This window comes from Sander vitreus, chromosome 9, assembly GCF_031162955.1.
Source record: "Sander vitreus isolate 19-12246 chromosome 9, sanVit1, whole genome shotgun sequence".
Lineage (NCBI taxonomy): Eukaryota > Metazoa > Chordata > Actinopteri > Perciformes > Percidae > Sander > Sander vitreus.
This window is the reverse complement of record NC_135863.1, coordinates 11,911,677-11,939,612: the sequence shown is the minus strand read 5'-3', so window position 1 is coordinate 11,939,612 and position 27,936 is coordinate 11,911,677. Positions and strand designations below refer to the sequence as shown.

The 27,936-nt window shown below is 40.8% G+C and overlaps 1 protein-coding gene across 3 annotated transcripts in view; it reads right to left on the bottom strand.

Moving 5' to 3' along the window:
• Positions 1–27,936, bottom strand: part of ptprsa (protein tyrosine phosphatase receptor type Sa) — a 185,894-nt gene that overhangs the window by 77,248 nt on the left and 80,710 nt on the right. For all 3 annotated transcript variants that reach the window (XM_078258753.1, XM_078258755.1, XM_078258754.1), the window contains exons 5-6: positions 19,113–19,301; positions 853–963 (exon numbers count right to left, since the gene is read on the bottom strand). In XM_078258753.1, coding sequence (XP_078114879.1) covers positions 853–963; positions 19,113–19,301 — 300 coding nt within the window. The remainder of the gene's footprint in view (positions 1–852; positions 964–19,112; positions 19,302–27,936) is intronic.

The window sequence follows — 27,936 nt, the reverse complement described above, 5'->3', positions numbered from 1 at the left end:
ATATCTTCACGTTGCTGGAACATGCCAGCCTAAATTACTGCTGACTGTAAAAGGCTTTAAAGATAATACCCCACAGCAGAAACAGGGGAGAACTATGGATTTATGCTCCAGAACAACATGAAGAAAAAGTAGAGGAAGTGCACTATTTATAATCTATGCAACGGAGCATTTTTTTTTGTATTACAGAGCAACTGACTGTGTGAAGAGTCCTTTTCTATTAATTCACCACAAGGAAATCCTGTTACCCCCCCAAACTGCAGAAGGAGAAGGAGTTTAGATTTTGATTGGTAGGCATTAATACCTCGCCACCCAATCAAAATCAAGACTTACCGTTGTGTTCCTGTACCTGAAAAAGGCTAATCAAAAAGATGTCTGACTCTTTTTGGGTTCCATAACTTTGACGGAGGGGGAGACATTTTATCGGGCACACAATTACAGGTAGAAGGCGTCTTACAACTGATAGTAAAAGACATACGGCTTGTTGTGCTACACATTTCCTTCCGAGCGAGTAGGGGAGGGCATTCAAAGACAAAATGGAGCATAACATCATAACAGAGAAGAAAATTAGTTGGTCAATTATAGTTTTACATTTGGAAGTTTCAGTGCAAACGAAATTACATTTGTGGGCAGGCAATACTATCAAATGCTAAAAGATTTATATTATTCTGGTAATACTGTTTTGCAAAACACATTTTGTGCAAATACAGCTGTGCTAGAATGGAAGCAATTATCATGTGTTAGGCTCAACAGTAATGCCACTTAAAGCTGAGCTGCACTGTTCAGACATTTAAGTTAGAATGGGTGGATGCTTTTATTGTTTTGGCCTGGCTCTGAGGCCGGGTTGCTCCCTACCTCGCACATAAAGGTTAGCAGGGGACGAGTAGCGTACGCCTTCCACATTTGACGCCACGCACTCATACTTCCCCTGGTCTGTCTCCTCGCTGTTCTCGATCTGCAAGGCACCTGGTGAATCACAATATGCAACAAAAACAAGAGGGGAGGGAGGGAAAGAGAACAAGAGAGAAAGAAAGAGAGCAGGGAGCATGTGATTAGTCGACTTGTCAATGACAGTGCATGAACGAGTCAGACAATCTTCTTAATGCAAGGTATCTTGAATTTCTCAGGACAATTTTGTCAACAACTGTTTATCTCTGCAATGCTAATGCTAATTGTCATGACAAACTGGGTTCCTCTCCAGCCTCAGTCATCCCCAGATAAAAGGCGGAGGAAATAAATACATAAAAAGGTGGACTGAAACAGACACACTAGGTTTGTGGCTATGCTGGTCTATGCAACTCATGTCAGACATAAGATCTCTTTTAAAAAGCCATGAGGACAAAGTAATGATGCAAGTGTGATGAAAGGTAATGGAGAAGGGTGGTGAGATGGGCCTGTAAACTGAGTGAGACTAACAAATCGCCCTTTGCATAGCACTCCCAAAGGGACAGTCTATGTGTGTTGGGGGAAAAGGGGTCATGGGAAAATACTTAGACATGTAGTTCATGTACAAATTAACACTGGCATGGTGCATAATGCAGCAGCTCAGCCCCACTGTATATTAACCACTCAAAGCATTACAAACTGTGTGATAACTACTCAAGAGAATAAAGACGCATCTAAGTCTTACATTACATATGGTAAACACACATTATAGGGAGAGAGAAATTAAAAGTACATCCACATGGAATTATATACCGGCTACCATTGTGATTAGGTTGTTTTCAATCATTTGTGTTGTATTTAACTTGTAATTCATGTTTTGTTATAATTACTCTTCATTTCATTAATTTTCTGCATATTGTCATATTTTAGGGTATAAGGTTTTATATGAACTCCTTAGGGCATGTTTCAAACTGACTATATATTATCAGGTGTTAGATTTCGTCTCTAGTATGTGCAAAGAAACTCAACCTAAATGCATGGCAACGGCACATAAAAAAGGGTTTGGGGGACGGAGGAGGGAGGTGAAACAACGGGCGTCAGATCATTCCTTGTTACAGCGCTGTTGACGGCATTTCCTGATGATATCATTAAGGCTTCTGGCTGGCTCAGCAGACAGATTGCAGCCCAGGCCTCCCTGACAAACACAGCACCATCGCTCGTTAGCGTTTAGCCAGGAAACATCAATACGCCAGCCGCTGCCCAGGATGTTTTGTAATATACAATAACCTACTCCATCACATCAGCAAGCGGAGGGAACACAATGTTGTACAAAGCAACTATTCTGGAACATTGGTCTAATAACACTTTTCAGCTCGGCCACAAATGAGACCATTGATTCTGTTTAATTATAAAGATTAGTCACACTTACACCTTGGCCACGGCCTAGTACTCTTAGAATATTTTACAGCTTGGAGTCCGTACATAGATATCTACTCTTAGAAAAAGAAAACATACCTGAAGCTTCAACAATCTATACTCTATTTTTTTCCGTTCTCTTCATTTCCCTCTACAGCTCAGATCATCCTCATCCCCCAGAGGGAGCCATTTCTGGCAGATAGCTTATAAACTAAATGAAAATGTCTACCTGCAGAGTGCAGGTGGTGGAGTCTTCGCTCTGTGTTTATGCATGGAATCTGATTTGGATTGGTTTGATGTGCGCTTGGAAAAGCAAATGCCAGCCTGGTGGCAGGTGGCTTGGAATGTGCTCAGAAGCCTACTGCCTCAACACGAGGGAGACCATAAAGTAAGGACTGTGTGAAGTTCAACTCCAGGTGGATGGTTCCAGAAAGCTCTGCCAGCGGCTTGTCAGCCTCGGCCCCTGTGCTGAATTATAAAATCACTGGAAGGCTGAAGTTGATGCAATATTTTTCAATGCTTCATAAAAAATTATGCTGAAGGGCTTTTGTTGACTGTTACCAAACAGTCAAATCAGAAGAAATATTCTATATTTCATATGGTTTTTTTTAATTGTGTGTGCCAACTGCTGAAAGTCTACCGGTCCAAATGCTTCCAACAAATACAAATGTCTTTGTGTAAAAAATAATGATTAACACATGTCATTTGAAGGTCAACAAAACACAACTTCCAACATGGGGAGGGTGACAGATAATGAGCCAAACTAAATTAATTGAGAGCCAATTAAAACCAACATTGGCTGCTGTGAATTGAACCTCCTGGCGGAGGGGAGAGGGAAGGGCAGGGAGAGAGAGAGAGAGAGAGAGAGAGAGAGAGAGAGAAAGAAATAGTGTTTGAGGGGATGGGGGGAGTTTCATCTTTTCCTTTCTATCTTTGGTTGAGAAGGCTCCTCGCTAGGTGGCATTATCTATTGTTTTCAAGCCCCTACTGGCTTCATTACATATTCTAGCTATTATTCAGTGGAGCTGTGAAGAACACATAAAGACTCCTTCCGCTGGCGGAACACAGAGAGAGGGAGAACAATTGAGGTAGGAAAAAAGCGAGGAAGAAAAAGGCAGGGAGGAGAAGCAAGAAGGAGAGATAGGAGGGGGAGAGACAAAGGAAGAAAGAAAAGGAAGAGGAGCACAGAGAGGAGGAGGACGAATGGACATTTATTCTTATTTATATATAATATTCCTATATTATAAGTCTTAAACTTGTCATTATTATTCTGTCTCAAAATTGAAACCCTAAGTTTGACTCTTGTAACTAGACTGACATCATTCTTACCCTTGTGAAAATCTTGGCGAGTTATGATTTATCTTAAAGTGAATAAACACTTGAAAATGAATAACAACAACATACTGATACATTTAATTGTACACACCGGATACAATAAAATCTGTGTGAACAAATGTTTGATGAAGGAAGCCCAGAATAAGAGGGACAGAAAAGATAAGTGAGAGAACAATCACAACTTTATTCTATTTTGAGAGGCTTTATGCTCCTCTCTGTCAGAGTCACACATAATGGGGATGCAATATCAGGCAGTCAATTTAAAGCCAGATAATATTAGAATTTAAAGATAACAGACCTCTAAGAGCTTTTAACATATAAATCCAAGCGGACCCTCTTTGATGATCCATCTCAAGCTGCAGAAAACACGTGCATGTGTGCACCCAAAACAAACTCCCCCTTTTCAAAACCTTTGTCACCAGCTGACCAGCATGTGTATTTTTCCTACAATTTCCTTGTGTTTTTTTTGTTTTTTTTAATATGACTGCACTGTGTTTTGCATAATTGCACTCGGTCTACCATGTCAGCCTGTGGCTCATCAGAGCGTGACTGGCCATTGGAATTTATTTATTTTTTTAATCAGGAAAAGAGGAAACAAAAGGGATGAAATAAATGCTAAAAATAATTTTTCACAAGCAAAATAAAAACCACATACCCAGTCGGTTCAAACATTGGAAGTTTGCTGATAAAGACTTGCCTAGCAACAAACTGTGTCGCTCACAAAATGGCCTGACTGTGCTTATTAAGTGAATACTATATGGGACCTAATGGCATGTCTTCCCTGTCTTTAGCTATTAAGTCTTATCACAAACATAAACCAACAAAATTCTTCTTTTTTTTTCTGATTTCATTCAAAAACATGAAAAACAGTTTATAAGAGTTGACTCCTCTGCTTGCCAAGATATGGTATGATCAATAAAACGCATGGCTCATTTTAATTTATATGATATCAGCACAGTTTGACTGTGTCGACTGATTGTTTAAGACAGAAAACCAAAACAAATGCGCTTAACTGTGGGTTCAAATGCATGGTACTAAAGTGCCAGTGATTTTATTACATTACATTGTAAGAATTTAATTTCAACTGCAAGATTGACCTGCAATTACTGAGTACTACTTTACTTGCTACTTAATCTTGCTCAATGACACTTTAAAAAGGGCAAATGAATGTTAAAGGACATTATGTAAGCTGTTGCAGGTATTGAACCTGAGACCTCCACTTATAGGTCACACCGACCATCCATAAAGCCCAGCTTGTGCCGCCCCTGCCAAGTAATAATTCATGTTTTTCTGGGTCAGAGGAGAAAAGATTGGTGCCATTTCTTTCTTTGTGTCCTGCTCCATAATGTATGATCCACCATTATGATCCCAAAGAAGAAAAAACAGTGGCTACAGTTGAGGCAAATAAAGTCCCTGATAATAATGACTTCACTTTCATGTGGACTAATTAGTCTCCATTTCAGTCAAAGTGACCCTCCCTGCTCACCAACACGCTCAACCTCCAATCTCCACTGCTACCCACTCCTGGCTGTCTTGCATCATGTTCACTGCCTTCATCTATTCCGTAAAGAAGACTGTAATGGGCAGTGGGTCTGGGACATTTGTCCCAGCCATGACAGCTGCCCTGGTTAACAGTGCTGCATGCCGCAGGCTGATCTGATGAGGAGCGTTGAGGTGCCAACGTGTGATAACAAAGAAGACTGCCTGGGCAGAGTTCAACAAATACATGTTTTTGAAGGCCAATTCAGATTCTGGAACAGACATTTTCATACCAAAGCTGTTCAATGCGGTTAGTTAGTGCCAGCAGTCTTCGGTACTTTAACAAGTCATCATTTTCTTTCCAAAATGAAGCCAAACTGAGATGTTTCACTATGTTTAAACTATAACAGTTATTTGCAGGTTTTCAATACCCTTTCTGTAGCTGTACTGTAGACGAGCAGGAAATATATCAGAACATGTCTCATTTTTAAAACAAAACAAAAACATGAATATTGACAAATCCATATTTAGTTCTGGATTTAGACGGCAAAAAGCGTAAGGGTGGGGGTGATCTGAAAAAAGACAGCAGATGGGGTGGAGAGATAGCCTCATTTATGAGAAGTGCGGTGTGCAATAGGGAGAGAGAGAAAGAAAAAAGAAAAAACCAGAGAGGGGTAGGAGGAAGAGTTGAATAGACAGACAAGCACAGAAAAACAGAAGGACAGATGAGGGGTTGAAAGAAAAGCATGGAGGGGCAAGCATGGATGATTAATTTCAGAAAGTGCCTGAAGCCGTGGTCTACCCACCCCCGTCGCTGCTTTGTAGCAGCTTTGCCATGTGTACCCCCCCCAGTCCCATTTGTGTAATTCAATTAGTGTGCTCCAGCGGGCCTTGATTGATTTGTTTAGGCGATCAACAAAATGGCTGGCCAAGTCTCACTCTCTTTCCCTCCCTCTAGCTCTTTCCGCAGCCCACTCAGGCCTGCCAGTGGCACACTGTTCTTTTCATCATTTTATCTCTCATTTTCAGTTCATGTCTTTCATTAGTGTCTCATTTCTCATCTCCTCTGCTGTCGTTTCCTCACGATCCTCACATCCCAACGCTGCTCACCTAAGCCCTACTACAGTGCAATTAAAACCCCAAATTAGCACCTTACTGTATAAGTAGATAGACAGACACTCAAAATAATATTTCCAGTACATGAATTAAACTCACTGACGTGCACAGAAGAGGATACAATACCTTAAGCACACTTAATGATTCAGGAGGAACTGTTATATACAAAAATATTTCTACTAATACATTACTAAAACTATTAAGATTCACTATCATAAAGCCATTAAAATTACTGTTAAGTGATGCACTTTAAAATTGTGAAATGTTGTCAGGCCAAAGCTGTCCTGTTAAGTACAATGCAGCTCAAGTTAAAAAACAGCAAGCACACTGGTGTTTAAAAGTTTCACACCATGTTTGTATTTTCACATCATCATTATCACATCATGTATAAAGTAGTATCCCACTTCACTGGCTGGTGTATTTACACGTTGTGCTACAGCTGGTTCAGCAGGGTTCCATACAACAATTTTGCAGTTGTTGAATTGTTGAAAATCAATTCAAATACTGTACCTCTTGTGACAACAGAGGGCGACTACTGGGCGACAATGTGTGGACATTTAGGGATTTCAGTTATGAGATGACAGCCAGTTTGGAAATGCCCTTATCTCTCCGTCTCCCTTTCCTTCTGTCTGTATCTTGTCACTCGGGCACGCTCTGCCACCACCTCAAGGTCATTATACTGTGATTGCACCAGCATGGGGCCCCACGTGTGACGCCATTGTTGTCAATGCCCATCTGGTGGCTTGTAACGCTCCCATGAAATCAGTAATGAAGCAGGTAGGGAGTCCAGCTACCTTTCTACCTATCACTTACCTCTAGGCCAGCACCTGGGTGGCTTTGTATGGAAGCAAAATAAATGCAGATTTTACATTTTGGGAATCAGTTCTCACATGGGAAGCTGTGACGCTGCTTTGAGTGACGCACATTGTGACTTCTCTGAGATTGACAACTCCTCTACTCTGTAACTCTCCCTGTGCTCCACATTATATTAGACTACTTTTTATTTTCAAACCGATCTTAGCTTTTGTAGTCTCCAGACACTCACAGCTAAAGCAACCATTGTAACCTGTGGTACAATGATTTGTGTTAACGGTTCGCGTGCTAGTAATAAAAGTCGTCAAATGGTTCAGAATGCTGCAGTTATTTCAACAAAAACCAGAACATTTGCCCATCTTACACCAATTTTAGCTTACATTCTAACCCATTCATTGGTTTTGTCCGATAAGACAGATCAGGTGCTTCTGATGACTTACAAATATAAAATTCTAAATGGGCACGTCCCTTCATACCTGATTGATATCCTATAACTTTACATTCTGTCACATGCTCTCCATTCTGTTCACAAAGATAAAAAGAAGTCAGCAGGCTGCAGGGCATTTCCATATCCCTATTGTGCCACCTTCCTCTGGAATAACCTCCCTGCTGACTTCAGTCCGTCTCTTTTGATACCTTTATATCCAAATTTAAAACTGATCTTTTTGCCTTAACTTTCAGTTGGTTGCTTGTTGTTTTTGTTTGTCTTCAGGCCTTATACCTATTATGATTGTCCTTCCGGAAGCTCAGTCTAAATGAATCTATAAAGCTAGTACTTATGATTCATTTTTTTTCTGCCGATGTGTCTACTTTGTGAAAGCCACAGTATCTCGCTCTGTTTGTTTGTTGTCCCACAAACAGAGGCACATCCAGTCTCTCTCTCCCCCTATTTTCTCCTCCATGTCCTCTTTTTTTCACTCAGGCTTCTCTGTACTGGACCATTGGCTGTCCTAGGACCTCTCTCCCTCCACTGGCTGACGATGCCTCAATCCAGGAGATTCAGCCTCTCCTCCTGTCTCTCACTCTGCTGTGTGCATGTTGTCTTGTCTCCTCTCCTATCTGTGTGAATGAATTGCCTCCTGTGTGTTTTTTGGTGAGCTTTTTCCTTATCCAAATCGAGGTTCTAAGGACAGAGGGTGTCGTATGCTGTACAGATTGTAAAGCCCCTTGAGGCAAAGTTGTGATATCTGGCTATATAAATAAAACTGACATAAAATGACTCAGCAGTAGGACAAGTGGTGTCCAACCTAAAGAAATGCTTTCATAAAGGTTAATTTTCTGGAGTGGAAGAGTCAACTTAAAATAGATGAAAGTCTGCATTAGTGTGTACATGCACCTTGGCAAACAAACAATTTGTATCCTTCTCAGATACCTTGATCTCAAATTACATTTGCATCTATCTCAAGATCCTAAACTATTAGTTTTCTCTCTACATAAGCGCCATACACTCCTGAGGGCGAGTCAGTGTCGGCATGCAGTAACGTTGTGGGGAGAAATCGCCTTATTCAGGCCGATTATCCTATTATGCAAATGCAGAGTTCATAAGTCATGCTTGCTTTTGTTCGCCACAATATGATTTATGAGACCTTCTTATTCAAACAAAGCAGAGCAGGGAGGGCTGGGTTTGGCTATGTTGGTCATGAGTGAGGGCTTTAAAGGAGTGAAGAGTCTGAATTCTGTCTAAAACCTCAGATGTTCTTGAATGTGTTTGAAAACATGCTTCTGTATAGAGATTCGAGTCATGTATGAAATGGTTGAGGATGGAGAACCATACTCTTACTGTAGGAGCTCTATCATTAAATGAATCACCCTCTTGCTGTACCAAACTGTAATCATGGAAATAAAAGTATTCATCTCGTCCCCATAAATACAGGGACAGCAAACTGGATGGCAAACTGAGATATTTACTTACCTGCTCAGCCTGTGGAACAAAAGCATTTTACAACAAACATAGGAATCAACAATCACACTGAATCAACTGGGAGAGAATGCTTCAGCAACAAAGCCTGGTGGATAATTACAAGTGAAAGTTATATTGTCCGGGGAAATATGAAGGAAAAAAAATTAGGGGAGAGGAAGAATTATTTGACACTATTGCATAATTCGCTGGATTCACACTGCTTTACCTCTGTGTCATTCCCTTCCCATCTTGATATCCTCATCCGATTACATTATAAGAGCTGGTTATAGTATGGTAAAATTATGGACATGCAGCAACCTTCCTAGTTTTGCCTTTATAAATTGCTGTGCCGCACAGTAACGGGTAGGAAGAGAATTAAATAAAAATGTAATTTATGCTGGCTTTTTCCGTGACATACCACAAGTATCTCCAGCTTGGGCTCATGAAAGTGATAGGGATGCATCACCATACAGAATGTGGCTATTGCTTTGTTGGCGAACAGAAGGATGAGGATGATATCAAAGCAGAGAAGAAGGAAGAAAGGTCGTTGCTAAAATTGTGTTGAACAGTTTACAGTAATCAATAGCTTGGCCTTACCATCAAATTAGGCCACCATCGCCCACTCCGCAACTTCCCATCCCCAATCCCCCACCCTCTAGCACCATGTCCATGTCCAAACAATTTAAATGTCAGAGGCACAAAGCAAACAAACCGCCTAGTAATAACCTCCCCTCTGCTTTCAACCTTCTCAATCCTGTCTCATAACCAGTCGGCAACACAATTTGAAATGCTCTGGGGTTTGATGACACTGATGATGTGGAGGACATAATGGCACAAACACAGAACACCCACAGAGGTGGAAGAACTACACATTAATGATGACATGGGACATGAGAGAGTTAAACACATATGATCCTGCACACAAAACCTTGTGTACACAGAACCCAAACACAGATTACATATTAATGTTAGTTGAAATAGAGAAGTTTGTCATTTTTTAAGAGGAAAAGCCCACATGATAAGTCAGTTGGGTGGAGAGTTAGAAGCGGTTATGTCTGGTTTAATGTAAGTTAAAGTCTTTTTTCCCTTTTTTTAGTGTTAAACATCTTACCTCGAATCGGGGTACCCTCTGGAGGAGACACAAAAACGAAGACACAACATCAGTTTAGTTCAGTGTTAAAGTTAGTAATAGAGGAGTTATTTGGGTTGAAAGGTGGATCACTGGAACTAGATTATCAAACCATTAGGTAATCTCTTACATGGCTTTCATGGATGGGTGATTTTTTTTATAGTAACCTCTCATTGCTGGTATCACAAAGGAATGGGGCGCTATATATGACTCGCACACTCTATTATTTTATTGTTTTCTCGATTTCCCCCCTCCTTGCTTTAGACATATTAAGACAGGAAACGCAATGCTTCATTGGCAGAACTGAAGAAGCTCGAGTTTGATCATGGCTGCAACTTGGGGTAAACATGCAGAACAAGAGCGGTTTGACCTGAAGTTGACATGGATCATTCCAGCTGCAAATGCCTTTTCCCAGCCAACTGACCTTGAATAAGAGGTCAGTAAAGCATGCTTGGGGCACAACTATTTTATACCGGGTATCTACATTAGTAAGGAACACACTTGCTGAGGGATGTGCATGGAATGGCATCTCCACTGAACTAGAATTTCAAGCTAAATCAAACAGATTGAAGTTCTTATTTATCCTACAAGTCGTACACCTGCTTGACTGTGACAGATGGACTCTTCACCTCAAGCTTCATCCCTCCTCCCCAGTCATTCCATCTCCTGACTCTTTCTACTGTTTCATTTTACTGAGAGTTGTATGTTTCTATATTCTTTGTTTATTTTGTCTGTATTGTGTTACATGCCTGACTGCAAGCCAAATGTCCCATTAGGGACAATGAAATGTTGAGCTTGTCCAGTCAATGGCTGGTGGGCTTTTAAACGTTGCCCGAGTTGTTGCTGTGATTTAAAATGCATCCCTTATAGGCAGAGCTTTTGGTGTGGGTAGGGGAGCCTGCTTAACTCAACCTTCTCTCTGTCAAGCATTAAACTGTCCCTCCGCTTTCTCTTCGTTCATTGTTTTCGAACTGTTTTTCCTAACTCCTTTTTTCTTTATCTGTTCCTCCATTCCTCTCTCTCTTTTTGTGTGTTTCAGTCTTTCCCACAGTTTCCTCCCTCTTGCCTTTTTTAAAGTCTCCCTCTCTAAATCTAAGAATGACTCATGGCTACAATCTGCCCTTTGCCATCCCTTGAGAGTGCCAGCAGGGCGGTGCCAAGCCAGGGGAGGTGCCCTACTTCGCATAGATGCCCTGCAGGCACAGAGCAGAGGGTCAAGGGTATGCACTTCCCAGGCAACGCTACAGGCATGGCTCTTGCGTGCGTGCATGCATTCCTGCAAGATGCATACAACGGCATATGCCAGCATCCTAACCACTAGACGAACCAACAAAACAACAATACCTTCTATCAATCCATCAGCTTTCTGCCGCTTACCCCAGGCTGGGTCAAGGTGGCAGCAGGCTAATTAAGGTAGGCCAAACGTCCATCTCGCCAGCAATGTTTTCCAGCTTTCAAGCCAGATGAGATATATAATCTATCAAGCTATCCATCTATCTAATCTATCTATACCGGGGCCTTCTATCAGTCAATCCCTCTAAAGGAAGACGCCCAGGAGTCATCCTGATCAGATTGGCATGTCTGTGCCTACGCCCTAACTGACCACTGGTACTGCGTAACCAGTATATGATGAAGGCATGCTGGGTGGGTGAAATTAGCAAGCTAAATTAGCAGTGGGCCGTTCGGTCCCTCCGCTCCCACTGTAGGGAGACTTCTTTGCAGAGAGAACGCAGACAGCCCAGGTTAGCCATCTCCCAGTCTCCACTGTCTTCCCGGCGGGGAGTGAAGTAGAGGGACCGTAGGCTCTGTTCGGTTCTGCCGCTGATCAAGCGAACGCTGTTTGTTGTGGATATCATTGTAATGTTATCCAGTTTCCCTTGTTGAATGACGAATAGTTTACCGCCGCCTGCTGGTATGGAGAGTTATTTCCTCTCACGCAGGCGCAGAACGTACGTGGTACTTGGCTGTCAGCTGTAGTCTCTGTGGTGTGTTCCAGTGCAAATTTTTGACCAAGACAAAAGGCGACGAGGGCCGACGTGAGCCGATGCCACAGTCGGCCATCGTCGCCACTAGTCCCTGGCCATCGGCTTGGTGTGTCAGGGCCTTAAGAGAATAGCAGAGCCAGTACGTAGTGTGTGTATGTTTGTGTTGCGTGGGGAGATTGTGGTAGAGCAAGTCAAAGAGGGATTAGCTTCGGAGCGAGTACCGGCTCCGGCGGTGGAGGCAGATAAACAAAGTGTATCCCCTGTGCTTTCTGACTACGGTCAAAAAGTTGTAGCAGGAAACGTTAACCCTCTCCCTGATTTCATGTTGTTCATGGAGAAGAAACACCTGGAAATACGTAGGAGGAAATGCGATGCAACCAAGACACGACTAAGCGGACCAATCACAGTTGTTGCAATTGCTGACGTGAAGTTACATTTCTGGGGAGATGCACGTCAGGTTATGGCGTAGGGTACGGCGTAGGGTACAGCATAGGGTCCGTATCTATGCGTACATATAACGCAAAACCATAAGCCACTTGTGTTCGCGACCTCCTTTTTTCGGTCACTATTCAAAAGTCATGAAATTAACTGTACCGACTGGTACATCGAAAGCTTTGCCCTCCGGCTTTTCTCCCCCTTCACCACAAAGGTCTGGTACAATGCCCCCATTACTGCTGATGCCGTACTAATCCCCCTGCCAATCGCCTCACCAATACCCATACTCTCACAGTTAAAAAAAATCAAATCAAGAGAACCTGGAGTTTAAGATGTAAGGTGGTGCCAGTAATTTCCATATCCTATACAGTACATTAACGGGTGTGGGTGGCTGGGCAGCGGGATGACATTTTTAATAACTTCTGACTAGATTGTTGTTGCAGCTTTGCATTCAGAGGCGTCCTTTGTGATACCAGCAGGTAGGAGGCAATCGCTGAGTTTGAAGTTCTGCCTGGTTTGCAATGCAACTAGGTGGTTTAATTTCCTTTCTTTAGACTTGCTGTACACTGGGTAGCACTGTGCTTATGTATACATCGTAAATTATATCAAGAATTGTATACCATTAAAGACAAATTTGTAAGATTTATACAAAAGCAGTTATAGAGTAGATGTTATTATACTGTGTGTTCATACTCTGAAAGTGTGCATTTGCTGCAATTAACCATACTGTAATTTAAAGTGATTTACTTACTGATCGTCATTTTTCTCAACTATTTCTTACTTGCAAGGTTTTTCATAGTCTGTAAACCCACTCTAAAGGATAAGCTTCCTTCATTGTCTATAAACAGTACACTAAATGCATAGATTTGCCACAGATGTATTCACAGAGGAGTCATTGAAAAACCAGGCAAAACAACAGTGACATTTTAATCATTTCAGCAATGATTTTAGAGACCACATAATAATAGATAATCACAAGACAAAGGACAATAGGGCTCTGGGAAGGTTACATTGTTAAAGAGTTAGAGTTTGATTAGAGGCTGCAGAAGCTGTTGGTTTATTTTGCTTTAGCTGTGGTGAAATTTTAGTTGGGGGTTATGGGGTTACTAGTTAAAGGTTAGGTGAGGTTAAGGTCAAAGTTAGGTTAAGGTTAGGATAAGGTTAATAAAGCAGGTTTGTAAAGGAGAAGGCCATCACATGTGGACTTTATAAAGGAATGAGAGACAAAAGAGGGACAGAAAAAGAGAGGAAAGCAATAAAAAGGATGACAGATAATAGTTAGAGGGTGGTAAAAGAAAATGGTTCCACAAAACAAAAATATAGAAAATGAAATGAGTGCCCTAGGTCATTGGAACTAATTGAATAATAAAGCAGCATGAACAAATACAAATACAATTTTGCCAAGGACCTGACCACGCAGGCTGGGTCTGGAGTGTTCGGCAGCCTGTATTCAATTACAATGGCAAATCCACCTGTACTATGGGCATGCAACCTGATGGCCATAAGCTCCCCTTCTAAGCTTTGGTCAGCCAGAGGTTGATCAGCTTAGGGTGACAATGACCTAAATATACCTCAACAGGCTTCTGATCTCCTCGCATTAACAAAGGCGGCATTATTCGCTGCACAGAACACCCCAGCTGTTTTGTGAAACAACCCTCTGAATATATTAAAAAATATTATTGAAGTATGTAGTCTGTCCAAAGGCAATCTGGCCCGAGATGTTGCCCATCTGCATGTAAGGCGGATGGGGTTGCGTGATTGGCCGTGTGTCAAAGTCTGACCACCTTCCAGAGGGCGTCTGGCTGACCTTCTCATCAACACAGACACTCGTCTGGGATCCTGGTGGTGTCACAGCAGGTCTCAGGGAAAACCTGGCTGTTGTTACCACATCTGCAAAGCTCTGAGCCACTCCATGCAGTGCAGCTTTGATGCCAACAAATGTGGGCGTTTTCTTGCACATTTCATATTAAGTGCAATTTAACTCAGCATTATTCACATTGGAAAGTGCATAATCTGTGTGTATGTAAGGGAGCCATCCTATGCCAGGTCATGATTTTAAACCTTTATATTACAAAGGACCTTAATCTTTATGAATATGCACTCCTCCCATCCTCTCACTGTCTCTCCGGCCTCTGGTTAATCTGTTCTGGCTGACAAGGCCAACAAGGGCCTGGGGTCTGCAGCCACAGGGACTTGGGGAGAAATGTCAGGCTCCCTCCACACCTCTAGAGGAGCTCCTCAGGGGACCCTGACGCAAATATCACTGCCCCGCCAGCACAGCATGGTCTGGCACATACAAAACGAGTTAGCCAAATATGCAGCTTTCTCACAAACAAGAGTGGGATGCTCTATCTTCATGTATATATATATTCAAAATTATTATTATAATGTTGTCTTTTATTTCAGGCGGGAATATGTCAGGTATGCACATTTCAAAATCAGATGGAGTGAAGGTCCAAATAGAAAGGTGTTGGATTACAGGAGCTGAAGGCTCTCTATGTTTTTCAACTCATATTTTCCAACCCACTTCCCATGAGCCCCTTTTCGCTCCCCTATCTCCTACCAGAAGTCTATCATCTATGGGAGAGGACAGGCCAGAGTTCTTTAGAGTGTGCCTAAAACAAAAGAGCAAACAGGTAGCCCCACAAATTGTCAACAGCAATCTGATCAATAGAAGAATCTGAAAACAAAGCCTGCCACAAATCTTTTACCTTTGTTCGGTTTTTTAAAGTGATTTTAACATCGAAAAAAAGAAAAACTGAAGAATTACTAAGTACTAAAACCTGGAGACCCAAGATGGCTACTCAAAGTGCTGAGGACATGAGAAGATGGCAGCCTAGGGGGCTTTAGCAGGCAGGCGTTTTTCTCATCAGCATAAATCCTGCCTGGCTGCTGAATGAGCTTTCCAGCAAAAAGGCTACAGAAAAAAGACAAGCCCCCAGAGATAACATTACCTTATGAGAACCTTGGTATTGAAACAAGGGAAAGTAATTTCCTTTTCTACCCTCCTACATACACATATAGTTTGACCTGTAAGTAAAATATACCCAGCTTAATGTGGCTGGGTATATTTTTGCAATTAGTTCAAAAAGTCAGGAGGAATACAAAATGTGGCCAAATGTAACTATCACTTGAGTCCTTGCCCTCTAGCATGGGCAATAGAGCCTGAGCTAGAGATTTGTAAGCCAGTGGGGATGTGGGCCAAATTGGCAAGCGAAGAAAATGCTCTCCTGAAAAAATATTTGGCCAAGTCCAGAGGGTCGACCCAGCCCAAGTGGGATTGGAGGGTGCAGCCAGACAGCGGTCGTGCAGTGACCTTCACCTGGAAAGAACTCAAGATTCTTTCAGCCCCTCTCAGTACTTGCTGCACTTTCCAAGGGTATTTTTTTGGACAGCAAGGCTGTTATTGTGAAACTAAAGTTTGATCGTTTACCCCTGAGCATAAAACAACAGTGTGTTTCTGGAGAAAAGTGTTTGTTATACGTCTCACCAAGAAGACAAAAAAATATACTGTAGGCTATGACTGTGCAGGAATAATTGTCTTGGATTCAAGCAGAGTCCAATTATTTCCTCAAAGCCTGCTGTCTTGGAACACAGCAGAGAGAAAGAACTAGACGTGACAGGAGGCATCGTCAGTGTAAAATCTGGATAAAATGGTCAGGGGAAAAGTACATAAGGCAACAGCTACAGTACATTCAAGGTAACCTTGCACAAGGTACTTCAGACCCCAAATAGTCCAGTAAAGGTGCTAAAATACTGTAGAAAACATGGTTGAACTGGGCAGTACAAATCTTACTATGCATATTAGAATTACTGTGAAGCAGGATGTTTCCTCAAAAGACTTGCTCAGCAAGTCTTGTCCATATAAATAAAAACTGTGCTGCTTGGTGGACTGTGATACCTAAACACCTCCCCAACTCATGCTGCTGCTTGGGCTTGATTTGCCTTTTTAAGTTCCAGTGTAGGGGGTGAAAGAGGATAAAGTTAGAAGAATAGCATAAGGAGTGTGGACGAAACAAAAGTAAAAGTTTAGCATAAATAGAAACAGAACATAGGGAACAAGTGGCAAAAGAGGACAAGGGTGAGGGGAGAGCAGGGGATGCATGCATTTTGGAAAGTAGTTTAAATTTGCCATCTGCTTCAAGGAGAATGGGTGGGCTTTCTAGGCTTTGCAAGACACTTACCAAAGGTTTCTGAAAATGACAATGCAAGAGGAAAGTAAATAGAAAAGGGGGAAGAACAACATAGTTCATTTTAGGTTGAGGTTAAAGAGACTGCCACGCAAGAATTAAAGGGACTCCAGTTTAGTTGGGTCTTGTGTCCCACCTCAGTATTTTAGCAGTTTTTAAGTCCTGTAACATAAATTATATTTACAATTTAAAATTCTAATTATAGGCATTTCTTTTGTGAGAAATCAAATTAACGTTTTTTTGGTGTAACTTTACATTTCAGTTGTATTTTATTGGTTGGTTTATTGTTTTTTTTTTTGTTTTTTTAACTTGTGTTATGGGTCACAGCCAAATGAAAAGTGTTGAAGACTCTGCAATGTGAGACACATCTGAGTTTCAGACACAAATACAGACAAAACATATATAAAGAGAGAGACAACAACAAAACAGCATTCTGTTTCAGTTAGACAGGACACACAATGACAATTGACGAAATCATGAAACAGATAAAGACAGATGATACAGAGCTCGACAACAGACAGGAAGCTGAATGTATTTGACCATCGTTCACAGAGGCTCAAAACTCCCAAAGCCATATTGACAAAGTTTACAGGTAACTCAATTTTTAGAGCAAAGCTGGCCTTTCATATGATTATATACAACCTAAGAAGTTTCTGGTGGAGTAGTTATGCTTACCAGCTGTCAAATGCACCTGAAAAACAAACCTACATTTCTAACAATAATCAAATTCTCTAAAAAGCTTTAATATCTTTAATAGCCTTCCTTTTTTATTACTTTCCTACATAGTAAAGCTTCAATGCAACTCTAGCAATTTTAAATATTGTCTGCTTAAGTTGCATGATCCTTCTTTGTGCAATACTACCCAAGTACTGCAATACCACAATGACTACATACAGCTGCATAACTGCCAACATCTGATATCATAATCATCATTGTGAAAAGACATCATGCCACTGTTAATATACTGTACATGGCAAGATTAAATTGATGACCGTAATGATACAATAAACTTGTCAAAGCTATATTTCAGTTGTCTAGTTAAGTAACTGCTCAAAAGCCCTGAATGTAAAATATATTCCACTATTCTTTGGCGTGGTATTAGATTAATACTTGGTATTAGTATTATTAGTAGGGTGAAACTGTAATATCCTTACAACCTTATTAGGAATATTTGCCTGTTACACATCAGGAGGTGCAGGGAATCTGAACAGTTAAGGGTACCCTGTGGAGTTTTTGACCACTAGTAGTGCTAAATGGCAAAAATTGCAATGGGATAAATGCTTTCTTTTATGAGCAAGCAAATGCACCAACATGATTGTTAGACCTCAAGGATACACATAGTACGTTTTGGTGGGAAACACTGAACGTAAACAACTTTGGTTTGTTCAAAAGAAAACACCACAGTGCACCTTTAAGGTTCGATTCCTAAATTGTTTTTCGGAGAAGGCTGAAAGTGCAAAAAGATGAGCATGGAGGTGAAAACATTTACGTTAGAGCTCTCTTTCAAAGAGTCCCTTGGGGAGGCTCTTTGTCCTCAAACTAAAGTCAAAAACACTGGCTGACAGCCTTCTCCAAAGCACCTACAGTAAGGACAACCCAGCATTCCCAGAGGAGGTCCTCGAGCCACTATGAACCAAGAAAGAGTTTTCAGTAGACTTTACATCATTTCAGAGAGAGCAAATTGTCACACATAATAATGTTGATAGCAGATTTTGCTTTGAAATCTTAAAAGTCAAATGTCTGCCTCAAAACTGTGCAACAGTAAGTTAAATATAAAACACCTAAAATTAAAAGCATATTAGGGAGCTGTGGACATGGCAAGGCATAAATAATGAGATGACAAATTGATTCTTTTGAGTTTACAGCTCATGAGGATCACAACTGGGGCAAGGACTTAATGGCAACAGACTCTTCCTTCAGTGGTGTCTACACTGATTTACGTTTGCAGCAACAAATCAAATAGAAGTCATTGGATTTTTCGAATGGTGACAAATTATCGATCTAAAATATATACCCCTTATAGCCCGGGGAAACTCCAGGGTCTGCACTTAATTAGCAATATAATTAGTATTTGCTTTACTTGAACTCTCAGTGGGGTTTAATAAATGGGAACAAGAAAACATATCCACCACTGAGTTGTGTCAGTAGAATGTGGACCATTGTCTACTATGACAAACTTCTGGGTTGCTGTGAATCATTTGACATCATTCAGTAATGTTGCACTTTTAAATGTAATTTGTTAACATATTTTTTTGGATGATGACCCAGGGTTATAACAACCTGGTCAGAGTAGAAGCCACAGAAGCTTCAAAGCACATAAACAGCCATAAATATTGCCACTAAATGTCCTGTGAAATCAAACAAGTGCTTAAGTTAGTATGAGGAAAAAAAGACGATTTCAAAGAAGAAGATTTCGCTTGGGCTTTCCTTACCTGAGCGTAGCTGTTTGATTCGCCCATTACTTGCACTGGGGTCAATGGGCAGGAAGTCTTTGTACCAGGTGATTTCTGGGTCAGGGTTGCCACTGGCGGCACAGAGCATAGTGGCTGTTCGAGTGCGCTCCACCACTTTGAGTTGAGGGCCCATGTCAATGTTAGGGAAGCCTGGTGGGAGTAGATCCTCTGTGAAAAGAACAGGAAAAGAAGAGGTGTAAGTCCTCTGACTTGCAGAGACAGATTTTATGACTTAAAAAAAAGTTCCTATTCAAAGTAGCTAGTTGTAATCTTTGTGCTTTACAATTTAATTTTTGAACTTAGAACACATTAGCGATTTAACTAAAATATGACAAAATAAATGATTATATTGCAGTGGTTTTCTTCATTCATTCTTGTTGGGAAGAAGCTCTTTGGAACTGTATTTTTGCTGCCACACGTAGGACTTGATGCAGTGACATTTTAAAACTATTGCTAGCTGTGTAGACTGTGATTTCTGTAGCAATAAGATACTTTTTGTGTATTTTTTGCCTGCCTTTGTAATGCATTTGAAATTTCATATTAGAGTAATGGAAAACACAATAGGGACCTGTAAGGCTTAATATGAGGACAAAATTCATTTTAGAAGGTAAATGGTTGCACTAACATTGTATTACGTACACTTAAATGTACGTAACATTTCATGAATAAATACATGTTTTAATATGTTGTGATAGTGTCCATGTTACCTTAAACCTTCAAATCATACAATCTCATTCACATATAACAGGCTGACTACAGAGTTTAATGATGCATTTGTATTTAACATTTTCCTTATGGATAGTAAGACTTGAAAAGAATCTGCTCTCCCAAAAGGCTGCGTTGAGGCATCAGAGAGGTTTACGAATGAAGACCAGGAAAAACAAGCATTGTGCTTTCTTTGACTTCCTCTTTCTCAGATGGTTAGAGAAGCCATCAGGTAGCCAGGTACTCACAGACTGCATTCCCACTATCAACTAGCTTATCCAATAAGAGCAATGTGTCTTAATAAAATACCTTTAAGGAAGACACTGACTTCCTGCACATATTCTCAATATAACAAGTAGTCAATACATAACTTTAAATGCAAATAGAAGATCAGCGGGTGAAACAATAGAGTGAAAGGTAATACCAGATGGAAAGCCCGGTAATCCGAGTCATTTCTCTATCTAGTTTCCCCATGTTCAGAGAAAATAAATGACACTCCAAGTACATTTGAGGTTATATAGTGCTCTGCAAAACCCCCCACTTGGTTGAGACACACTATAACCACCAATAGCCCAGGACTGAATACTAATTGGTTGGATTTCACTCTGCCATCAAAGGCACAAGCCAGGGTTGTTTAAAGGGTAAGATTGAAGTCTCTTTGACTGTCTTTATTGCACCACTTATTCAAGAACCATCACACTAGCCAACAAAGATCATGGTATCCTTGCAGCTAATACGCATACATGATTGAGCAATTATTTCACTGTTAAGAGACGCCAGTGTGCTCTGTGGTCATTGTTCTCCTTATGCAGACTCCTCACTCTCTTGGGGCAATTAGTCCCATGGGTCAAATTGCTTGACATCTACCCCGACTGGAGCCAGAACAGTGACTCATTCTTAGATGATGAGAACCGAGGGGAAAGCACCCTGAGCTGTATTGTAATATGCATCAGAGGCCCAACACCACATGGCGATGCAGAAAAGATTGACTGAACTTCCTGGCCAGTGGCACAGCCGAGGTCACTGTTCATCTGGAGAGCCAATAACCTCATGTCCACTCTGCAGACATCATGTTGGTGTCGTTGACACCCAGGACACGCTAAATTAAGAGAAATTAGGACACACTAAATTGAGTCGCAGTTTGCGAGTTGCATAATCTAAAAGCAGGGTTGGAAAAATTAATAATAAATTAAAGCAGGGTTTGTCTTTCCGTCTTTAATCAACACAGAGAGCTATTCTATATTATATTTACCTCTTATACAAATAAGACTTTTCAATTTTCGACCAATTTCTCATTTTAAGTCATGTCAGTTAAGAATTTCATATTAGAAGGATTGCAAAATATGAAACATGATTTTATATTTTTGATTGTGACAACTTACATAATAAATTAGCCCTAAAACTTTTTTAAATCTTTAAAAAAAATTCTCACCAAGATAAAATCTTTGTGTTATTTTTTGCACTACAACATTATGCACCGGATTTGCATGGAGAGTGGTGAGTTTATATGTGTTCACATTGTCAAATATTGAATCTTAATAAATGAAATACAGGGGAACAATGGGAAGAACCAGAGGGTCTCAAACTAAGTCCAGACAGGTTACTAACTTAGGCTGACATCAACAGAGCAAGATTAATATTTCAATGCTAGGTTCACAGGAGTACAAGCAGTTACACTGGTTTAGGCTCCGTGCTGTATCCTCTCCATCAATTATTAATGATCACCCTTGTATAATCTCTTTATACCAAGTTCCCCTGGAGCTTAGAAAAGCACTGGCAAGCCTACACTTCACTTTAGAAACTTCAGAGCAACATGTTCTCACAAACTCTGTGTTCTGTGTGTCATCATTGATCTACTGTATGTATAAGATGACATAAAAAGGTGCTGCACACTCATACCCCTCTAGTTAGTTCTGTCTGCGAAGGTTAGGGCTGGCCTGCTTTTTGGGTGTTACATCTAATGTATTTTATGTTGCAGAGGCTTATCTGTACTTTGCAACACATTAACTCTGTCTTCATGGTATGAAAACAGTTGACAGGGGCCTGCACGGACTACAGTAATGAAGCTGAAAACTGGATTTGAGACTAATGAAATTAGGCAATTGACAGAGGGAATCTGCCTGAAGGAGCAAGGGAGGGCAGAAAAAGGTGGGTGAACAAACCAACCAAGCAAAACAGCAGTAAACAAGAAGCAGGGATGGTAGATGTAGAGATGATGCTATCGTTACAGCTGCTCTGACCTGATACAGCACTGGCAGCCATTCCTGAATAAATGACATGTTTGCTGGTTACTTACTTACCCCAGGAATAGAATCCGATACCATCTTTCCCCCTGAAGCTTACAGGCTCTGCCGATAAAGGTGGCCATGCAAAAATAAATAGATCACTCATTGAGGGAGTGTTACTTCAGGGTTAGCCAGCCTGACTGTGAAAGTGAAAAGGCAACCAATGACATGGGCTGATAGTATCCTAGAATTCCCAAAGAGCCAGTCACCCATAATGGTGTAGCAATTTCATTTCTATGATGTGTAATGGGGTTTCTCAGTGATGATAAATCTACACAGGCCAAATAGAATGGACATTTGTGCACTATTGGTGAATGACAAAGTCGCTGTTCATTTTGCTGGGAGCACCCTTTGCCAACAATCATCTTACTACAGAGGCATGAGACACATGCTGCAGTTACACCCTGCAGTGTGCCAATACTTCTCAAAGTACCATATCACTTTTGAATAGTTTTGGTTAATCTCACAGACATGCATATTCATTCACATTCAATTTCCGTAATCACATTGTAAATGCTAAAGTTAAACTATGAACAACAACAAAAAACTATCTAACTATCTAATAGTATTATCTGATGATGATCTTCCTGATTTGAAGGATATCAAAAAAATCTGACTATTCCACAGGTACATTTGTTTCAAGAGACAAGGTGGGGGCGCTTAAAGAGAATCTTAATTTCCCCAGCTTACCAACCGTCCTCCTTTGTTGGGCTACCTTGTTTTTTTAAGTGCCACAAAAGCCTTTTTGATGCATCCCATTGATTCACAAATTGGTCAGTGCTCGTTTAGTTGTCGGCATATGCTGATGGTTGACATTTGGGCAGCACAGCTTGGTCCTGAGCACTGCTGTGATGCACTTATGCAGCAATGGCGAAGGCCTTTCAAAAGACACCACTGAGACCATTCTGAACTTAATCAGATGAAAAACTATTTTTCTGCCAAAAACATGTTTTCAGTGATAAAGAATGCATATTTTCCCACAAGATGACTATTTAGGAGGATTTGGTTTCAACGAGTGCAACTTTTACTCAATGCATATGTTAATTGGAGTAGGCTTTCAAGAGTACATGTCCACTCCATGCAACAGCTGGCTTGCTCAGCATGACACCAAAGCTAAGCCTCATACAGGCTAGTTGACCTTATCTAGATTTAGATTTTTGTCATTCTCTTTGTTTTGTTTTCGAGTTGGCTTGAGTGCCATCATTATCCATAATTGTCTTTAACTTTGCTTCGCCATTTAATATCATTACACAAGTGACAGGTGCAAAGCCTTTAATCAGCCTCTGGTTAGCTTAGTCACTGCCCGGCTGATAATCTGCGGATTCATGCCTGCTGTTCCTTTCTATCATGCTAAGTGTGGCCCTCTTAAAAGATCCATCCCTTAGACTAATTTAACTATTCTGACTAATCCCATTTCCAGTGATTCACTGCTACCAAACAAAACATCTCTTTTTAGTAAATCTAAGTCTGGTATAGTCAAAAGTACTACTGTACCAGAGTCCTAGTATGTATATACCAGAGTCATTTAGTATGCATTTTTCCAACATACAGTATACTTATGAATCAGTGGTCCAGGTGAAAAATGTAAGTAGAACCTTGGAACTCCTACTTCTATGATACACACAGTTCATGGCAGCATAGTTAGCAAGTATTCCCCACCTTTCGCAAATACAATGTAATACTGTGTGATAAAATGTACTTTACAGCACTATGACTAGTACAGCCACTTGTGGGCTCTACTCAATGAGCCCATAGCCTTGGCACCTGTCAGTTCCAGTGCCGTTCTCTACCCACTGACTGACACAATGCTGCTATTATGCTTTACCTAATTAGCTATATACAGTAGAATAACATATGGCACTTAACCCCAGTGTGTTAGTGTTCTGTTCTAACATGCTTAACCAAACCACTAACCCTGGCAGTGTTAGTCCTGAGCCTTGGTCAGGATATTATCCTGTGAATGGATCTTTATATTATTATACTGCATATGTCGTCCATTTTCATCTGATGTCAAATCTCTGACATAGTGGCTTCAAAGGTGCTGGTTCTGAGCCATCAATTATTTCATAGAGAGGAGCGCGCTATAGTAAGAGAGAGAGGAAGAGAGGTAAAATCCAACTGGCTAGGACTGCAGCAAATGCCGTGGGGTGCTCCACCGTCCCCCGCACCCATTACTCATATTATTATTTTCACTTACTGAAATGATTTAATTTCATCAGCAGCGTAATCAGGTTAACTGATTACCCAGCGCCACGGCATAGAGACACAGGCTTTAAGCAGGTCTGTGCATTAATACCACAGAGGGGCTGCTGGGGGAGAAAAGGGGTGAGAGCGAGGGAAAGGAAGAGTAAGAGAGAGAGAGAGAGGGGTTAAGATTAGAAGCTACGAAAAGAGGTTGATAAATATAGTGGAGAAATACTGATGGCCTGCTCTCTTTCACACACATAGATGTTTAATGGGCAGACTCAGCTGCTGGGAATCTAGACAATGCACTTTTATTTGCTCTGCACCTACAACACAGCCAGATATCTTTACATCAATCAGGCAGGCCAGAGAAAAGAGAAGAGTGTCTGTGTGTTAAGAGGGAGGTTCTGTAATACAGCTGGGGTACAACTGTATTTTGGAAAGTCTATTTTGTAGAATGCATGTGTGCATGAATGGTCTCTGCGTGTATATATATATTGGTAAATGTTACGTTTGATATATTTACTTGATTGGATATACATGCACACTTGTAAATTTGGTTGAGGCCCCAGTCAATGGTCAGCATAGAGCACCACAGTTCCACCATATTGTCACCATAATAGTTGAGTCTACAAGGTTCCTTCCCAAATGTGGACCACATTTTTGAGTCTTAATGGTATCATTCCAGTAACCTGATAAGCCTGACTACCAGTCCAGAGACTCAACCAGAACCAAGTAAAAGTATGTTCAAGACCACAAACTTGTGCTTCATGTTGTGAAAGAGACCCCTCTGTTTTTGTCAGCACTTGGTTGTGCTGTAAAGTAAAGCAACTAAAAGCCACCAGCGACTGAAAATAATCTGTGAAACAGGTGTAAGCTTCTGGTTTTCATTCCATACAAACAGCACACTAGTCTGTTTCACTTAGCAGCTTTTTTTGTCTGTTGTTGAAAGTAGGTGATTTGTGATGATGGTTTGCAGCCAAATGTATATCTTCCAACCAAACCAAATGGAAGAGCATTCTGTAATTTTCCTACCTTCAATGCATCTTTCCATTACATTCCACATATAACCAATGGGACCGCTGTTAAATTGTTTGAGAAATATACAACGGAAGACAGGGGAACAGTGACACAGTAAGATCCAGGGACAGAGAAGAATAGCAACACAGGGGAAATCTAATCACAGTGTCTCTGGCCCCAGCACCGATAGCCCTCTCTGGATAGCCATCTCAGCTGAATAACGGTTATTACAGCGAGCACTCAACCTCTACCCCCCTGCTCTGTTCCCGGAAAGACGTCTGATGTCCCATTGGTATTCTCCACACCTAGCGCATCTAGCCACCAAGGGCAACATTTACATCCAAATCAACGAATACAACCCGAGAGAAATAGTCTGAAAGACCAGATAAGAGGAAGTAAAAGGGGCAGAGCAAAGGAGTGACAAAGAAAGAGAGAGAGAGAGAGAGCGAGAGTGAGAGCGAGAGACACAGAAAGATTGAAAAAGGTGGGAGGGACATTGAAAGTAAGGCAGAAGTTTGCAGCATTATTGCACTGCAAAGTTATTTTTTGGGGTCAAAAAGCTTTCTGACCATATGAAGACCCCGCAGGGTAAACCATCTATTTGCTTTATGTTTTCTTGTTGAAGTTGTATATGCAACTATAGACTATTTTTGTAAGTACTATATGTGTGTTGTTTACTTTTTATAATGTATGTGTGCTGTATAAGCAGATGGCACGCACACTCTGTAATGAGAAGGTCACAGGCTTCATTTTCACAGCAACTGGCTATTCCATTAAATTATCCTCAAATCTTGCAGTTTTACCCTATATTTTAAGTGGCTATATTGCGAAAATGTAAATATGTGTGTGCGAGTGACAATAACTTTAGTCTGGCATTTAAACTGACTGTTCTGACGGTTTGCAAACACTTTCCACATCACCTCCAATTGTGAACACAGCCCATATTAGGCCACATTCATAAAGCTATCATCTCCACTGAGATAAACAGCAAGTAGACAGCTTGTTTGCCAAAGAAAGACAATGATAGCAGCCAACAGGGGGATATTTTGGAGAACAAATGGCAGCAACCACCACAGGTAGCAGCTATGACCACAGTTTTGTCAAATGTGAAAGCCAAAACAAGAGAGGAACTGATGGCAAATAACAGGAACCAAACCATTTAAAGAAAAGCCTGTTTATAGATAGCACAAGGCAGGAAACATTATGTTACCCTTAGGCTGAACAGGGTAACAGTAGGGCATAATTTCTGGTCCATTATAGGCAAAGAAGGGAACTCAAGTTTTGTCCATATAACATCAGAGGCTGATATATTTCTTCCAAGTATGTTTTTGTGTGTGGTGTATGTAGTGGTGCAATCGCTTATAGAAAAAATGTTGCAAGACTAAAGGAAACAATAATTGCTTGCTGCTTGAAATGATACTATGTTTTATCTTTTACTTAAGACCCAGGATATATAAACTCACACACCACATGGCTGATACATTTTCAAATGAACATACTGCTGCTGCAGTCAGTGTTTCTGAATATGAATAATGCATAAATGAATAACCTAGCCTAATAAGATAATGATTGGTGCACCATTGTCTTTAAAGAGTTCCAGTGACTTTCTTCTGGTGGAGGTTACAATTTCACAGTACACAATTGAAATAAAAAAAATGCTTGGTTAATCTGAGAGACCTTATAGAAAATTACATTTGTCACTAAATCACAGTGTTATATCTACCCTATATGAAAAGTGATGTGTCCGTTTGTGCTACTTTGATCAAAGCAAAGAATGAAGATTGGCATCATAACAATAAATTACTTTCATTAGAACTTTTAGAATTAATCTGCACTAAAAGTTGTTGCACACATTTTCACTCATTTAATGTAGAAAAATGAAAAAACATCTTTATTTTGTGAGTAATTTTTATGACTTTATCCGAGCATGTGTTTTGGCTTGTGAGAAGGCTTCCCCACAAGTTTCTCCATGATTGACAGACATGCTACTGTCTTTGTTCCACATTTTAATATTAAATGCTGGAAGCCAGGGTCCAGTTTTGATTAAAAAAAACAAAAACAAAAAAAAAAACATACAATACAGGCTGTTTCCCTAATGTGGTGAGCCAGCGTGATAGATACAGCACAGACAAGAGAGAGGAGTAATTGTCTAGGACAGCTTTAAAGATCCCCTGCCTGCGAGAAGAAGAGGTAAAGGGAAAAAAAAAACATAAAAGGAAGAAAAAAAAAAAAAATTCTATTTATCTGTCTCAACCGTTGAAAGTTTATAGAGTTCCTTCCCTCTTCCTCTCTCTCCTGTCTTGTCAGGCTCCTGAGGCGTCTGGGGTAAGACAGGCGAACTCCAGGGGAGACAGGGGATGAGGCCGGGGCCATTAAAGGAAATGCCTCACCGTAGAGAAACGTCAACCAGTCACGTCTGGTTTACTGGTGGGTGGCTTTGTGTGTGTTTCTTTAAGTATGTGTGCATGTGTTTGGGATGGTGGGACCGTGTGTGGAGGCGCAGTGGGCACCTTGAAACCTGACGTCAGTTTACAACACAGTGTGGCTGGCAATTCTGCTGTACAAGTCTGTCAAAATGGACTTCATTGTTTCATTGTTAGAGTTGAGAG